The 17758-nt window shown below is 41.9% G+C and overlaps 1 protein-coding gene across 1 annotated transcript in view; it reads right to left on the bottom strand.

Moving 5' to 3' along the window:
• The window catches only part of MTREX (Mtr4 exosome RNA helicase), an 865138-nt gene that overhangs the window by 467386 nt on the left and 379994 nt on the right, over positions 1-17758 (bottom strand). The window contains exons 12-13 of the mRNA XM_078675087.1: positions 16164-16243; positions 2662-2772 (exon numbers count right to left, since the gene is read on the bottom strand). Coding sequence (XP_078531213.1) covers positions 2662-2772; positions 16164-16243 — 191 coding nt within the window. The remainder of the gene's footprint in view (positions 1-2661; positions 2773-16163; positions 16244-17758) is intronic.

Raw genomic sequence — 17758 nt, 5'->3', positions numbered from 1 at the left:
CTGACATTGACAAAGCTGGAGTGGCGAAACGAGTGTCAGCGCTGAGGGGGGTTTCTGTACAAATAAAAGATTCTATCACAAATTCTCGTGTGTGCGTCGGATGACAATTCTGGTCTACGACCGTGATGAGGAATATATATTTATATGCAATTTGCATATCTTCCGGCGCACCTTCTAACTTTAACCTCTTCTTAACAAAATTCTCATGATGTATTTTAGGTTTGCTTTTAAATTGTTTAGTACAGTTATCTTTCATAGTTTTAGATCACGCTTTTATTGTTGGGGGTCGGCTTTTGAGAAAAAGCATATATTTTTCTTCTGCACATTAAAGCTAATATTAAATGTCATTGTTCAATGTATACACAATATAAAGAAGCCATACTCCATTATGGACTACCTTGATACCATGGACGACTTGAATGTGGTTATTTTTTTTATGGATACTCAAGTGTAGAGGACCGACAGCTGATCGGCTGGCTGATTTATCCCCAGTTACTCTAGCCTTGCAAAACATACTGGTGGTTTTTCCCCAATCAAGTGCTGAAGAAGGGTTTCAACAGGGACAGACATTACATCATACAAAAAAAAAAGCAAGGCTCAAGAATTGCAGTGGAGCTTGTTATGGCAATTCTTGCATGAAGGAGTACAGACCATAAAGGCAGATGACCAGCCAAACTCTGAAACCAAGCCCAGCTGTTGAGGATTTCTTGTGTTGTGTTAGTGACCTATGTCAAAAAACGAGTATCCGGCTCAAACAAGATTAACTAATAGTTACCTTAGGCTCGTCTCTCCACGTTCTCTCGAGAAATTCCTTTCTTGATAATATAGGATAGACAATAGACCACTGACAAAAGATCAAGGAGCCTCTGAGAGGCTTTTATTGCAGGTAGCCCAAGAGTCTCTTCTTTCCACATACCTGCATTGCTATTGAGAAGTTTCCTGACCTCTCCCAATTTAGAGCTTTGACATTTGAATAACCTTCCCAGTACACTAATGGAAGGATTACATCATAGTTGAAGCCCTGGGAAATTGCCTCTCTGTGGAGGTTCAAATTGTTTTAGTGATGAGCTTAGTTTATTATCTGCTGCAGATCCCTGCTGTCTGCCAGTGGCAGTCTGAGAGATCAAGACTTTCTACCGCTGAACAAACATGATCCTTTTGGTTACACCTGTCCTCCACCTGAGATTACATACTAACAAAACTGCACTCAACTCAAAAGCCTGCACTATCACTACTGACACATCTAGATATTCAGCAGGAGCCACTCTGTACAATATAGTCGCTGATGATTCTTCTTCTTTCCCTCTAAAGCCCTGCAGAAGACAAGCTAAGCTAAAATATTTAAAGAAGCAGTTCTTAACCGGTGTTTCCAGGGACCCCCAGGGGTTCGGGATGCCTACTCAAAGGGGTTTGCGACTGCTTAGAAAATTAAATAATAGTAACAGCTTAATTGAGTGTATATAAAAAAGGAAAATGTAAAATGTAATTTTTTTTTAAAGTTCAGTAAACGTGATGAAAATGGAAATTGGAGGCCAACTATTTACGTTGGTATCCTCAGATTTGTTAGTGTGTGAATGCAATATAGTGAACAGTGGCCTCAACTGAATTTAGAAAAGCTTCAACCTTTCCATTATAATTGGAAATATTTACATTCGTTTGTTAATTTAATAAAAATATTTCATCATTTGTGTTTTTGACTGATTAATGCTTGTGTCTTTATTTTTGTCTTTTGTTTCGGAGTTTACATCATAACAATAGCTCAGGCCAGAATCCCGGTTTCCAGTAATCACTTATTGGGGTCCCAAGTCTCCAAAAATGATTACGTGGGGGAGCCCACAGAAGTTAAAAGGTTACAACCCACTAATTTAAAAGAATCCCATCCTAGTAGTTTGTTTATGATCATGTTTTATGTGTACTATATACTGGTCTGTAAAATAAAATACAAAAATATTTTTTCAAAAAGATATTGCAATGTTTGGGCTTGGTAATTTACAATGGTTATTCACGGGTTACCTATCCTGGAGTTCCTATACCAACATCACCCTTAAACGGTAAGACTCGTGATTCTACGTCCCTGAGGGTCATTACCCTAATAGGCGTTCAGTGAGCAGCACTAGTAGAAGTCTCCTGAAAGCCAGAAACAACATTCGTCACAACGACTGCCCAGTGCCTCCAAGTCCTTGGATTTAGAGAAGTAAGTGACCCCAACACATTTTTTATTTACTGAATCCCAGTACCAACTGCACTTGAGAAAATCCTCAAATGCATATTCCAGCAACCATATTTTGACCAAACATTTTTGAGGTGGCTGTAACACTCCATTACAAAAAGAGTCAACATGAGCAAATAAAATGATACAGAAATGTATTAAAAAATCAGATTTAAAATATTTCTATGGCATACAGTCTCCTTTAGCGCCTGGATGAGGGTTAGGTGGCAGTGAGTTTTACAAATGTTTTAAGTAATAATGAATAATAATTTTTTCTTAGATCCTGGCAAATAAGTTCCTAGAACCACTGGCACACACCAATTAATAAACTCTATACAATGCAACATTAATTTACAACTCGAAGTAATGCACATACATTTACTGAGATACGTATCTATATCAAAAGTGCAGGCTGCACATCATGCTTGCCTTTCACTGGACAAAACAAATACCTTAATCAAACCTTCAGAAAAAAGGATTTCTATGGTCTCCTTAAGAATGGGAAGCAAACCTCCATGATGGATGCCGATTCCTCTTTTAAGGAGAGGGAGCACGTGTTCAACCTATTGGTAGAAGGGAAACGATTATTCTATTAACAATCAATTTACACAGACTTCACTGCACTTTTCGATGGTTCCCCCACATGACACCACTCAAAGAAAAACTCGTCATCCACATAAAAATACATTTATTAGACATCTAGAAAGCAATTGCTCCTCAAAGGTATAAGTGGGTAAATACACGTGTGCACATTAAATGTTATTTGGAAGCGGATGAGAGTAATGCATCCACTGCAATGCTGTGTGCATAACCAGGCCGGTCCACTCAGTCTGCCATACTTCCGAGTTTGACAAAATGAATGTCACTGAGCCGGGTAATACTACCAGTTACGCTGCTTGTCTGCTGCATTCCAGTGCACTACAGTGTAGTATAGTATTTTTCATTGAGACCTTATCAACGTTCCAAAGAACGTTTAAAAAAACGCTAAAGGGGATTCACAATCAGAAAACCTGGCAAATACAATCTAAAGAGTACATGGTTCACACAAGCTTATAGTAATTGGCTATAGTTGTATGCCCATGTAACTTCTTTATTCCATATGTTTCAGAGTATCAGTGCAGTACTAACAAAGGTTCCCATGGATGTAAATGCAGATTAATTTTGAATACCTGAATTTTGCATATTGAGAGCCTATCTTAAGAGAGCACATTCTTTAGGCTCTCCACATCACCATATGGAAAGCCTACAGGACAGCACTCTCATTAAAACTTAAAATGCGAATTCTAAAAGATCTCATTAAACTTTCGCAATTATTTTATTGTGGATAAGTGAATGGCAGGCTTCTGGGGCAATGGTAGAAACCTGCTCGCTTTGGTGTTCATTTTGCATCTAGGGTGCGGCAAGGGGTGTTTACCTGATCCTAGGAGGCAACAAAGAATATATTTAAAGATTTTTTAGTTAGATGGTTTGACCGCAATACACCAATGAGCTTGAGTAAGCCAAGCAGTTTTAATGCTATTCTCGTCTCCTCTGTCACCCAGTGGTTGGGAAATGTTTTCAGAGTCTCTGACTAAATTATGCTGTGGCGCTTCATGCCAAACGAAAGCGCCTTAGCATATTTTTCTGGAAGCACAATGCACTGAGTTCACGGACTTTCTTCTGTAACTGGAAGCAAACCTTTCTGAGCTCATTTAACCTGAAGAAGACACGAGTTTCTTACAATATTAGTGCAGATGAAACTGCAATTGTGAATGATCAGACAGGTCTTGGTTATTATAATAGCACTGAGTGCTATATGGTTTATATTTTTATGTACTCAGTCAGTTAACAAGATGTGCAAGCAAAATCATTTGGTGGTACACACAGGTAATGGGGGTATATTCTTGCAGAAATGCATGTGAATGTGCCATGTTAGTCATTAGCACTTGTCAGACCCTGTTTGGGAGGGGGTTGAGGGGGGACAATTGTGGCAGGCAAGGGCTGCTGGGTCCCAACCGTGGGAGTAGACTTAGTTTCTCTGATGTCCTTGGGTTCATCCTACTATTGCTCTGCAAAATGGGCCAACCCATTCAACACTTGATTCTCAGTGATATCGATTGCAAGTATTCACAGGCTTCTCACACAGATGCACAATAACTAAATGTCAAACAACAGTGTTTTACTTTCAAGAGAGGAGTACTTTAATGCACACTAGCATGGAGTACTACACACACAGCACAATTTAGTTATTTCGGGGCACTGTAGGGTTGCACTTGTATCCGCTACCTCGCCCCAAATCCACACCCTCCACTCCCACCTCCCTTAACCTCTAGGTGGTTCTTCCCCAAGATAAGGGTAGAGGCACAAAGTGGTATGGAACACTCTGCACCTGGCTATCAACAGCCATACTGAAAGTTTAATCAGTTAATGGGTCCCCTTCATCTTGCACAACAGAGTCTGCAGTCTCACCCATCACCCCTACCACCCACCAAATGGAACACAGGAAGATCAGCAGTTCCATGCTCAGTAAAAGGCCTTATTGAATGGCTAAAGCTGCCCTGTATCCTCTTCCCTCATTCAGTGTCTAGGTCACCTTCTACCAACTTAAGGAATATCAACAACTTAAGGAATATCAGCAAAATAGTGTTAGGAAACAACCACACGTCCATCTTGTGCAAAAGGCCAGGCCAAAATGTATCCCAAAGGTGTCCATTACTCTGGCTCACTCACACACACCATGCACGCGCCAAGCAGGCTACAGACAATCTTGCCTACACTTAGGATTTTTCCACTAAGACTTGGGTAGGTGTGCAGAAGTGGAACTTTGTGTGAGTGGGCCTCCACTCAAGTGACAGTTTGTTTTAAAATCTGTTCACAGCTATGTATTCATAAAGCACTGTAAACTTCCACCAACGCTCTATTCGCTAAACCTATGAAAGGAAAAGTAGTCTGTCAGTGAGGATATGCTCAGTGTATCCTTCCAGTTCATAGGACAGGTCAAGGAGTCTGTGTACACACCAGATTAGCAAGACACCAGAGCCAAAATCAAAAACCAGAACACCAGATACATGCAGTGGGATACTCTGGTTAGGGGAACACGTTGGTACTCCATGCCATGAATATTCCCATCCTGCCAGCATAGAAAAAGTAAAGTTGTTGAAGAAAGTGTGTAGATTCAGGACTGGTGTGGTTGTCAGGCCCAGCAGAACATTGCAAATGCATCAGCAGGATTGTTCCAAGTTGGAGGAATGTTGGCACTTTTTCTGCGGGTCAGGCAGAGAAAGCTTGGAAAAGGAAGCTCACTATTTTTTGGGATACGTAACAGGGCCAGAAGGTTAGGGGTGGCACCCAGAAAAATGAGGGGAAGTAGAGCTCCAGAGGAAGTAGCTAAAACTGATGGGCTTATATTTGGGTAAAACGTAGTGCGTGCAGGAAGGGAAGTTGCAGTACTCCACTTCCATGAGTACAAAGTAACAGAGGGTTATAAAGAATTTCTGCTTTGGGCAAACAAAAAAAAATCAAAGCACTGCAGGAGGCTCACGAGGTACAACGTACTATGGAAATAAGTTTGCGAATTGCAGAAACCTCCTACAAAGATTGATTTAGGTACACAATAACCTTTATTAAGTTTCACTTTTCTGTAAGAAACAGATTTTTGATAAACAAAACGTGAGTAAGGTGGGGATTTGTGCACCCCGTCCTGAAGAAGGAGTTCCACTCAGAAACATGTTGACGCACACTAGAGGTGATGTACATTGTTATACATAAGAACCTCAAAACACACCTTTTAATATAACCAGCCAAGGAGCCCATTAAAAACATTTCTGAGTACACCCCACGAGCCAGGTATCTTTTTAACATCACTTAACAACACTTCGAACCTCACCACTCACTCACTCACTCACTACCACTTAAAACCTCACACACACCACACATAGTCTGTGCATAAAAGTGCTCCCACGTAGACGTAGGTAGTAGCACGCCGCATCCTGTCCATCACCACCCCCCTTTTCCAAAATCGGTTTTATCCACACTATGTGTGGGAGGGTATACTCAGACGTGAGTCCCTTGCTCATTGCACCATCAGGATTCAAGCACGCCGGGCCGAAGAAGGCTGTGATGCCAGAAACCGGTCCCCGGAAGCTTGTTTCCTTCCCAGTATAAGAATTGGCTTGGTAGTTTGGTTTGCCCTGTTCCCATCATGCACTGGGACAGGAACAGACTAATTTGCATATAGCCAGGTTCTGAGCTGGGATGGTGCAGTGAGCTAAAAAACGGTGATGGATTAAAACCATGATCTCTTGACTTGGTAAGAGTATTCTGCATCATTCAGAAACTCTGTCCATCACCACCCCCCTTTTCCAAGAGGGGTGCAAAGATCCCAATGATGAAGCATGACACCAAGGGTACTTTTGGTGTGTGAGGGGTATTTTAAAAACACTGTGTGCTCCCGACCATTGTAGGGACCACGTACACATATCAGTGGATTCCACTTTATTTATATAAGTCTGACTAGGGAGAACGAATCCACTTCCCCTCTCTCTTTCTCTCTCTCTCTCTCTCTCTCCCTTATTGTTATTTTTTGGGATACTGTGGGAAGCCACACATTATTTTACAGGTTATACTTCAGAACAGGCTGAAAATGATCAAATACTACGGAGTGCATAGTGCAATGTGGGTCTAGTTTGAATACTGCAGCACGCAGGATTTTTGTAAAAGACTGGCTGTATTCAAAACAAATAAATAATGGAGTACTGAATACTGTGAAAGTTATAGGATGGATACCCCACATCCTAATCCATTAGGAGTGCAGTCAATAGACGATATGATGCAATCGCATGCTCAACATTTGAATAACTATTCAGCAAGTAACAAAATTATGATGAACAGTACTGTCAAAAATTCATTGAGAGCTGCGGTTACAGTTAATAACTGGAACCCATTCTGAAACATACAATATCAATGTGTCGTGGATCAAATAAATATTCCCTGCAGATATTCATATAATAGTCTCCCCTAGGAGACCGTGGCAATGCACTCAGTTTTTTAGCACCGTCCAACAATGAGAAGAATATACGGAAAGAAAAAGCCAGTTTGTGTATAAAGCACTGTCTCTAAAGCGGATTCGGAGACAGGAAACGGTGGTCAGGGGGCTGAATATTATGAACCTTGAAGGGTCTCTTCAGCTGCCCAAGGGAAATTCTTCTATACCCTAATACATCCTCCTCATCACGTGACTCATTTTTAATCCCCGTACCTAGGAACGGCGCAGTATCTTTTGAATTTTTGTTTTTGTGGGCACTCACTGTTGCTGGACCTTCTACTCATTGTTCGAGTAGTCATTGCCCATCTCTCCTCCTTTTGTACCTATATCTCTTCAGCTGTCCCAAAACACCATTAACAAATTTTTCTTACACAGCTGTACGCCAATCAGCATGAGTGGTTGGATCATTCTCTAGATGTCGTCCTTAATGAAATTCTAGTGTCCAGATATCTTCCTTATTGTACAAATACTTAAAATCATTACAATATCCCATTCAAGATCATGGCAAGCCCAATGGATAATAGGCTGCTGATAAATTATTAACAAGACATACATCGTAGTAACAATTAAAAATAGAACTTGGAATAAGGAGAAAGGCTCTCTGCCCCAATATTTAAGATGCTAGCTTTGCCTCCAGTGTACAGACCAATACTAAGGCCTGGGCCCATTGCCTAAAGTTAAGGGGCTTTTAATCCCTGAACTGGTGGATTGTGACTCCAGTCTGGGTTCAGGCTAGTCCGAGATAGCCGGACCTGGGTAAAGGGCATTAAATTGAGAAACTTTTAGAGTCTAATATATTGGCATTGCCTCCAGTATGTGTTTGAGGCTAGGCCCATGGCAACTAAAAAGTATTTATCAGTGCAATATTTTCTCTTGCAATTTATTGGGTGCATGATATCCACAGACTGCATTGTGCGGTTTACCACTAGATGGAGAAATCAAGGTTCAGGCCCAAGTAATGTGCAAAATTGTTTACACGCTCAACTTAAAATAAAGAGGTAACTATTGAGGCTAGTAATTAAAAAAGCATTAGAGTCCTAGGATGCTCGATTCACCTCTGTTCCTATGGGCGAACGTGTTAGCTTATCTAATCTGTAAAGTAAGTGCTTTTGGCCCATGTAAAATGGAGAGCTTTACAGTCATTGGTTTTTAGCAACATATTGGAAGTTCAGCGTCTAACTCGACAGTAAAGGTGCGAATGCGTTTTTTGTACATTTAAAAAAATCAAGTCACTATTTGTGATGAGTAGCCTCTCTGGCACGCTTGCACAGCATCTCGGCTGGTCCTGATAATCAAGGGTGCGCCATATTGTCCGCAACCAGAATTTCCTTAAAGGGAGAACCGTTTCACAGAAGCAAAGAATGTATATTAGAGATTCTTCTTTTGCCCAGAAAAGGCATAGTTGTTAGTGTCATCAGAGAACTTTCAACCATACTGATAGGTTTTCAAAGGGATTAGTCCGAATCGAAGACTCCAACTGTTTTTTCATGGCCTTGCCAAAAGGGAATAAGAGGTAGGTAGGCAGAGTCCCAGTTCGTACAGTGTTATGGCCCAGGTGCCATGTGTCTGCTTCTTTACGCTTGTGCATCTTGTTCTCTCGAAATAAATGTTGCTTGTTTAGTCAGTATTTTTTAGGTTAGGGGCACTGGAAGGCTACTTGACCAAATCTCGTGTGCCTCCAATACATCCAATAAGAAGTTTAGGTACTTATGCCAGCTTGTCCAGGGGTTGCTTTTTACATCCCAGATTACATTTTTTTTAGCATGCTATTTTTCACCTGCTTGGCTTTGAGGCAGGATGCTAGGATCTTCTCCTTCAATATCAAATACTATGAAGAGAGGCAACATTCTTGTTGGATTTGGGGATGCAATGTACAGTTTGACAGGAAGAATACCCTTCTAGACCAGGTGGACTGTGCCCTGCCCGGCCAATTGGCCATTTTATCCCTGAATGCCATTACTCCATAGGCGATGGTAGGTAGTATTTCGCGGCCCGGCACCTTTAGAAGCGGCCATAGGCCAGGGTTTCCCATTGATTTCTGTAACCTGCGAAATGGACATTCCACATTAGCATACCAGGATGTACAGGAGAATGGGCATCCCATTACTTTACAAGAAGTGAAGGGCACTATCTTGCTGTTGGCCGGAGTGTGCCAATTGCTCCCTCTTGAATTCTATATGAGCCAATTAGCACCCAGGCTGGTCTCGCTTTTCAACAAGGCATTTGAACATGGGATTCTTCCCCATACGTCCCCAAGGCACCAGACGAGTCACTCTTCAAACCAGGGAAAAATCCTGAGAACTTGCTGGCGTACCGTACCCTTTCCATATTAAACATCAATCAAGTTATTTGGCAAAATCTTACCCATTAGACTAATGTCCCATATGTCACATCTTGTCCATACTGGCCAAAACTGCGTTAATTCCAGATAGCAATACTTTACACAACATACGGCAACTATTCAGGATAGCGGAGTCAGCCTTCATGACATGGCCCGACGAGACTGTCTCATCAGTCAACAGGGAAAAGGCATTGGACTCCCTCAGTTGGAGATACATTCACAAAGTACAGGTCCGATCTGGCCATTGATAAATCAAGGTCCTATATTGCCGATCAACAGCGCCCATGCACACTAGCTGAGTGATCTTGGAACAGTATCCGGTATGCTGGTGAAATAGGCAGGGGTGTCCTATCCCCTCTCTTGTTTGCCCTGGCAATCAAGCTGCGTGCAGCACGTCTACGGGTGATCGGCGGTGACTGGGGGAATTCCGAACAGTGCATTATATGACACTGTTTTGTTGTATAATAGCAACCTATTGGTATATATGCGAGAAGTGGAGATCAACATTTAAGGTATCATAGAGAACTTGAGGCTTTTGGCGATATATCTGGCCAGGAGGTGAACTGCAACAAAACTAGCACTTCAGTATGGCATACTAACACAACTATTCTTCCCAAATGGGAGGCCTCCATTTTTAAGTATCCGGGGCACAGGTCTACCTCACCTCTACTGATGTAATAGACAGCAATATAAGCCGGGCAGTAAAATCACTACAATCACAGGTGTCCTTTGGTAATCCCTCCACCTCACGAACACCAAGTGAATAGCGTTGTCTAAAATGCTACCTCGTCTCCTTTACTAATACATTAAGGACCAGGTGTACGACTAATTATAGCATGCGCAAACGGCTTCGCGACCCGTTTATGCATGATCATGCTAAAATTGGTTTGGCCATGTACCAACACAACTTTGCGACTTGCAAAAAAGTGTTTAGACACTCGCTATTTGGAAAGGGCGTTCCCTTCCAAGTAGCCACTCTCTAACCCATGTATGAATGTTATGCAACCGAAATTGCGGTTGCAAAACACAATATGGTGGTAAAGCAGTTGCAATTTGGAAGGGCTCCCCACGGGACCCCTTCCACTTTGTGACTGTCTAAAAATATTTTTTAAGGGCAGGCAGTGGTCCAAGGGACCACTACTTGTCCTTAAAAAAATTAAACGAAACTTTTTTTTTCATGCATCCCGTTTTTTTTTTTAAACTGCTTTGTTAAAAGCAGTCCCAGAAATGGTGATCTGCTGAACCCAGTAGGCCCCCATACCTGGGAGGGCCTGTCATTCCCAATGGGCTCGCAAATTACGAGAGGCTCATTAATATTAATGAGCCTCGCAATTTGCGACCCCATTGGGAATCGCAAACAGGAATCGCAAACAGAGTTAAACACACGGTTGTACATGGCAAATTGCGACTCGCAAAAGTGTCACAATTTGCGAGGCGCATTTGCGAGGCGCAATATTGTTGCTCGTACATCTGGCCCTAATTTACCGGCTATATTCTATCTACAAAGAACTTTAAAGAGGCCCGATTTCAACTGTTATTTGGCAGTCTAACTCCAATGACTCATAATGGTTGGCAGATCAAAATCTGGGTGTGTTCGGAGTGACCCACAGACAGTGGTGCTACACTGCCGCCCCAATGGATGCTGTGCCCATCCAGACTCAGGGCTACCACTTCTCGCCTCACACAAGTGGCGTAATACAGCCACTGGAAGTTTCAACACGTTAGAATGGCATATGTCCTATGCTCCCGAAATACCACTCCTTCTGCTCTTAACCCAGATGGCAAGAAACAACACTACAGTCACCAGGTGGGACAGGCTGGCCTCACCACAGAGGAGGATCTTTTTCAGAATGGCTCTGTGATTCAGTTTGAATCGCTACTTAGTATAATAGAGCTCCAACCATGTTCTTGCTTTTGCTCCCACAGATAATTCTTAGCGCTGATGCACTCCCTGTGGCATGTTGCTAATAGCAAACCTCAGCCGCAGAGTTTTATGTAGACTCTCAACATGGGTACAGGCCACAAACTCATTATTACATGGTAATATAGATGCTTACTGACCTTGTATACCTCTCTCTTAAGTAAGATGAAACTTAGGTGAGAAAGAGACATAGACCACCTTCTCAATGATAAGGACTGGTATAGGTTTCTTGCATAACCTAGGAAGGTTTCATGTAACTCTAAATTGCAACAAATACAATATTATCAGGCACACAGAGATTACATGTCTCCTCGTGGTTGGTCAATAGGCCACTGTCAAATGGATTGGCTCTGCCCTCAATGCCATGCAGAAAAAGCAGATTTCTATTATATGTTGTGGGCTTGTCCTATTGTTACTCCGTTCTGACAAGATGTCCAGAGCTCTTTGACAAAAACGCCAATAAAAATATATTTTAGAAACATATACTAGATAGTTCATGTGATCACAATGTCCCCTGCACATTTGGCCTTTTTGCTGGAAACTAGCAATAGGTATCATCCACTGAGTGATTTAGACTCTCAAGACTGACTACCTAGAGTATCTTTACCTGTACCAGCACCCTCTAAAGATATATCTAACAAAACCTTAAGCCATACCCCTGTCTTAGATCAATAGCGATTCAGGTACAAGTGATTCAGTAATAAACAGTACACACTTCTCGCTCCAACAAAAGCCTGAGGGAGCCACTAACCCCACAGGTCATATACAGGATCCCCCTTATGATCATCAGGATCTAAAAATCTTATCATGGAATGTTGCTGGATTAAAATCCAAGATCAATGACCCAGAGTGGTGCAAGCTACTGGATGACTTTGACTTGTGTCTACTGCAGGAAACCTGGGCAGTAGAACGTGTCCACAGGGTAGGTTTCACTACTTACAGTATCGAAGCCAAACGGGTTTCAACTGGCCGTCCAGTGGCTGGTCTCATAATTTGGGTTAAAAATTCATTGGTCTGTAAAATTAATGTCTTACACCTTGGCCTAGACGAAATACTTGGGCTGGAACTATCTTCTGGTAAGGGGAATATGCAAGTCAAACTATTTAACATCTATAACCGGTTAAGTAGTCCCCACAGACCATCAGGGACTATAACCGAACTGTCTAATTACCTAGAATCAGCCCTGAGGAACCACCGACTGATAATCGCTGGGAATTTTAATACAACGTTTGAACCGGTTGATTATATACCGGACCTTATCTCAGATGGGGATAAAGCTCAGGGATCACTAAACTTCAGATACCATCTATTAAGAAATGCTTAAGGGTAGGGCAACAGACCTTATCTTTTACTATCGCATTTGGGGTCAGAGCTTGTAACGGACGGACAGTCTCTGATAAAGGTGCTTGTCACACATTTAAGAGGGGGACATCTAAGACCCGGATCGACTATATCCTTGTTGACCTTGATCTTTGGTCTAGTGTCCAAGACATGGAAATACTAGTATGGGAAGATAGCGACCATAATAATGCCCTAGCTCTTACGCTGACTGGCCTAGCTGTCTTGCACAGGCACCCCAGGCACAAGAGCATTCGGTTATTACGAACAACAACAATAGAAGAGTCAAATGGCCTACGATTTTATCTGATCCATCTGCTCTCCCCAAAATATATACTGAGGTGGGACAAACTCTTCTGGATCCGAGTACTCCCAATGTTGGGTCTGATGACATCATGACCATGTTCCTGAAACTGACCACAAATATAGGAGCTCTTTTTCACAAACAATGTATTAGACCAAAGCGGAAAACAGCTCCCTGGTATAATGATGCCTGTAGAAATGCTAGGGATGATCTATTTGATGCTGTGAAATTGAAATCTCCTATGGATGTAATATATAGTAGGAAGTTATACAAGATGGCACAAAATAAGGTAAAAAGAGACTGGGAGTCTGATAAATGGAGCATGCTTTTAGTAGCTTCAAAACTAAAAAATAGTCAACTTTTTTGGCATCTTATGTCTAGGGGATACCCAGACGAGGAAATAGAAATAGACTTCCACATACAGCCACATGTGTGGGAGGAATACTTTGGCCAACTATTTGCAGATTGTGGGCTCCCCCTCGACCCAGGCACATATATTAATCCTTTTGATCTAGCAGTTCCTGATGAGGATAAGATCACAACAGAGGAAACTATTCTTGCCGTAAATTCGTTGCAGAGTGGGAAGGCCCCAGGACTAGACAAGCTCCTGGGCGATATGTACATAGCCGAACCCAGTATATGGGGACCATTGCTACAAAGAATATTCAACATCATTTTGTCAGGGGGAGTAATTCCGGAGACTTGGCGAGGTGCAGAAATCATCCCCATCCACAAGAAGGGTGACAAAGTGTCTCCTGGAAACTACAGGCCGATTAGCCTGATAGACGTCTCCCAAAAAATCTTTTGTAAAATCATCTTAGCCAGAATCCAACAATGGATTGAGGAAAATAATGTATTGTCAAATTTGCAGGCAGGTTTCAGGGCCTCCACAAGTACTACCGACCAGGTCATCAGATTCCTCATGTTAATATGGAAAGAAGTTACCATCAGAGGAGACCATTTGTATGTAGTATTTGTGGACTTAAAAACGGCCTTTGATTCTATAGATCGGTCTAAACTTTGGTTAACACGGAGTGAACTAGGGCTACCATCTTATTTACTTCGGATTCTGATTCGCTTACATCATGAGACCTATGCCACGGTTAGATGGAATCCCGATGTTAGCCTGACCCAGGATATACTGGTTCAGAAAGGTGTTCGCCAAGGCTGCGTTCTTGCCCCTACATTATTTACCCTTTATATTAATGGTCTAATAGGAGAACTCTATAACTGTGGTGGCGATCCCCCAAAACTGGCAGGCAGTGTAGTGCCCGGTCTGCTTTTTGCAGACGATACACTGCTTATAGCCAGAACACCTTGTGCCATCCAGAATCTTCTTAATACATTTGCTAAAGTCTGCAACGACAAGGGCTTGTTAATAAATTGCTCCAAAACCAAATACATGATTTTGAATCCATATAAATCGAATAGAGGTAAACTTGTGTTGGGGTAGCAAGTTCTGGAGCAAGTTAAGTCCTTCGAATATTTGGGTGTCCGCATTGGCGACAGGCTGGTCTGGACTCCACAGTTGGAGAAGAGTATACTGACCCTCCAACATGTTGATTGTGCCATAGTACGTAGGGCCAGGGCGTCCCCTTACAGGCCAATATCGCCTATCTTAGAACTCCACAAGGCTAAAGGCCGTGGAGCAGCCCTGTATGGGGTAGAGCTCTGGGGGTTGGAAAATTCGACGGATCTCACCCCGCCGAAAATAAATTCCTTAGAGCTATCATGACTTTGCCAGTGAAAACTCCCCTCCTTCCGCTAAGACTTGACCTAGGCTTAAAATCCATACATCATTTTGCCATACTCAGGGCACTTTTGTTCTGGGTAAGGGTATGGACAAGCAACTCACAGGTCCCATTGAAGGAGGCCCTAGGCGAGCTGATAGCCCTACATAAGCAAACAGGCCGCATTAAGTGGTTTAGCAAGATCAAGGCCTGGTTCTTTAAAATTGGGTTGAGGCAGCTATGGGAGCAACCAGAGTCCATTACTAAAGTTATGGTCCCCTTGGTTAAAAAGAGGTTTTGGGATGTAATGGACACGGAGAGTGTAAACTGTATTGCACCTGGCACTTTAACCAAGAGATTTTTGCACATTAAAGGAGGATTTGGCTTTGAGATGTTTCTAGATGATATCGAACCACCCCAGGCTCGAGCGTTGTATATCCAATTTAGATATGGAACACTCCCTCTAAATACCAAAAGAAGTTCTTGGGGGAATGTGCCCGTCAATCCATTGTGTCTTCTTTGTCATATTTCTCCAGAGACTATTGAGCACTATCTATTCTGCTGCCCTTTTTATGCTGCACTCTTTTGGATAGCGCCGATTTGTCGTATTTTATCTTTAAATCGTCCTATGGAAGCTTTACGCCTATTTAGGACAGACACTACAAGATGGTTAGTGTTTGCAATTTCGAGGTTTTTATTGTATGCCTGGTGCAAGAGGTCTAAACAGGGCAAATTGTCTTCTGAATACTAATTTTTTTTTTTTATTTCCTTTAGCATAATACTGTCAAATGGCATGCTGTTTCACGTTCTTGCTCTTATAATGGAAGATTTATCAGTTTGTCGTATTCCATTGTTTACAACATTTATTTTAATGCATTTTAATTGTCTTATTTTAATGTACTGCTTTTATATGATGTAAATGATCATATTTTTGAGCGAAAAAAAGACTACTAGTTCATGCGATCTACCTACCAATTTTTTGACTGTACGTCTGTTTGGTGCTCTTCTCATTTCAAAACAGCAATATTCATTTCAGAATATTCAGGAACATATGATAGCATCAGGTTTCTATGTTCAAGGACACTAAGAATACGCATTCTCCAAACTCCCCTTACCTACGATTCAACTATTTAGGCACATTGCTAAATATAATGAGTCAACAAGCACAAAGTACAGTGGTGTATGTGGAAGAGACAGAAGTATCACACAAAACACCTCTAAAGAGATAAGGATTTAACATCAAAGCAACTATAATCTGCTAAATGTACTTTAAAAAACCATAAGCAGCAAGACTCACCTGAGGTAGCTTCTTGTCTTCATCGTTTAGGCAGTCAATTGCGTTGTTAAATACCTCTTCAACCATTTTCTTTTCCTCATCTGAAATAACAAGGACACATCTGAGAGAACAGTGTTTAAACTGGAGATACATAGATGATACTCCTGTTACCACCAAACTGGCATTGAGCAAGACACTGACACCCGATCATTAACACCCAGACTAGCATTTTAGGACACAGTTAAAAATTAAAACTTATCATTTGAAAAAAATGTATTGCCTTCAAACAGTATTATGCAGACATACAAATAGTTTACTAGGTTACGATTTTCTGTACTGCACATACACAGAAAAAGATACTTTATATCTTCGGAAAAAAGCAATGAGGAAGTCGGCACAATCTTAAAAAGAACATTTCAATAAAAAGCATTATTGGGGAAAAACAGTTTTGTGATGGCAGAGTGCTCCTGTCAACGTACAAATTGATTCAAGGGGATCGGTTCAATGTCATCGGTCTAAGGAACTGACACATTTGAAACTTCTGCAGGCCTAGGTGCAGTGTTCTATACTGCTCTGCCTCCGAGGTGCTCCAAATGATAAAACTGAACTGCCCAGTCCAAGAGATCTTTCTTGAGGGGTGGCATCAGCAAGAGCTATTACCTAGCGAATCGACATGGACTTCAATGATAACTGCTGAAACTGAATACAATTACTCTTATCCACCATCTCACTATGGACAGTGGAAAAACAGGTGTATCTTAGTTCACTGCCGTATGCTTAAAATCTTCAGGACACGGTTTTTGGCCACGCCCAGAATCCTGCGCTATGCCCCAGATCCCAATGATCGCAGACAGTCTACTGGGGCGCATGGGCACAAGGTTCAGCGTTTAGCAACACACTGTGGCAACTACCTGCTAGGCACCTCCTTTAACCATGAGCAGCAGAAACTAGACAGTACCAAGTAAAAAATGTCAGTGGGCATGCCCAAAGGTTTGCTTTCCAATATGCCCTTTGTATCCACTGGGCAGATCCTATGGCTATGTCTAATAAGCACGAGGCAGAACAAATAGCTTTCAGCCATATCCGGAGGAACACGACCAGACATGGACTTAGGACAGTACAGTCAATTCTCTCTCATGCAGAATTAACGATGTGATCCAAATACTACCTTTTAGAGATCCTCCTTTAATTTCATACACTCATTCATCAGACCATAATGAAACTTTTCAAGATCAAACTTACGTGGACAGAGCTAAGTGCACATTTGTCCTACAGTGCTAGAGTGACAAGCAATCACAAATGTCTTCTCCTATGGCTGTATGAAATAACAGTAAGTCACTGTTAAGCCTGGTAATTGGAAAGTACACCAGCCTGTACACAGTGGGTACTGGTATATACTAGGACCCACACAGAGTTCTGGTTATTTGAAAGGTTGGAATAAGTGTGTAGGAAAAAACGTACATGTTTTCCGCAGATTCTTCCTAAACCAGTTGCTAAAATGTAGCCTTCATTTCCTGGAACTTTTTTCAGCCCTCTGGAGACTGCTCAATCCACCATGTAAAGTGGCCTGCCTCCACAACAGATAACCCAGGTAAAAATTTCCACAGAAATGTATG

This window comes from Lissotriton helveticus, chromosome 2_1 (assembly GCF_964261635.1).
Source record: "Lissotriton helveticus chromosome 2_1, aLisHel1.1, whole genome shotgun sequence".
Lineage (NCBI taxonomy): Eukaryota > Metazoa > Chordata > Amphibia > Caudata > Salamandridae > Lissotriton > Lissotriton helveticus.
This window is presented reverse-complemented; position numbering and strand designations above follow the sequence as displayed.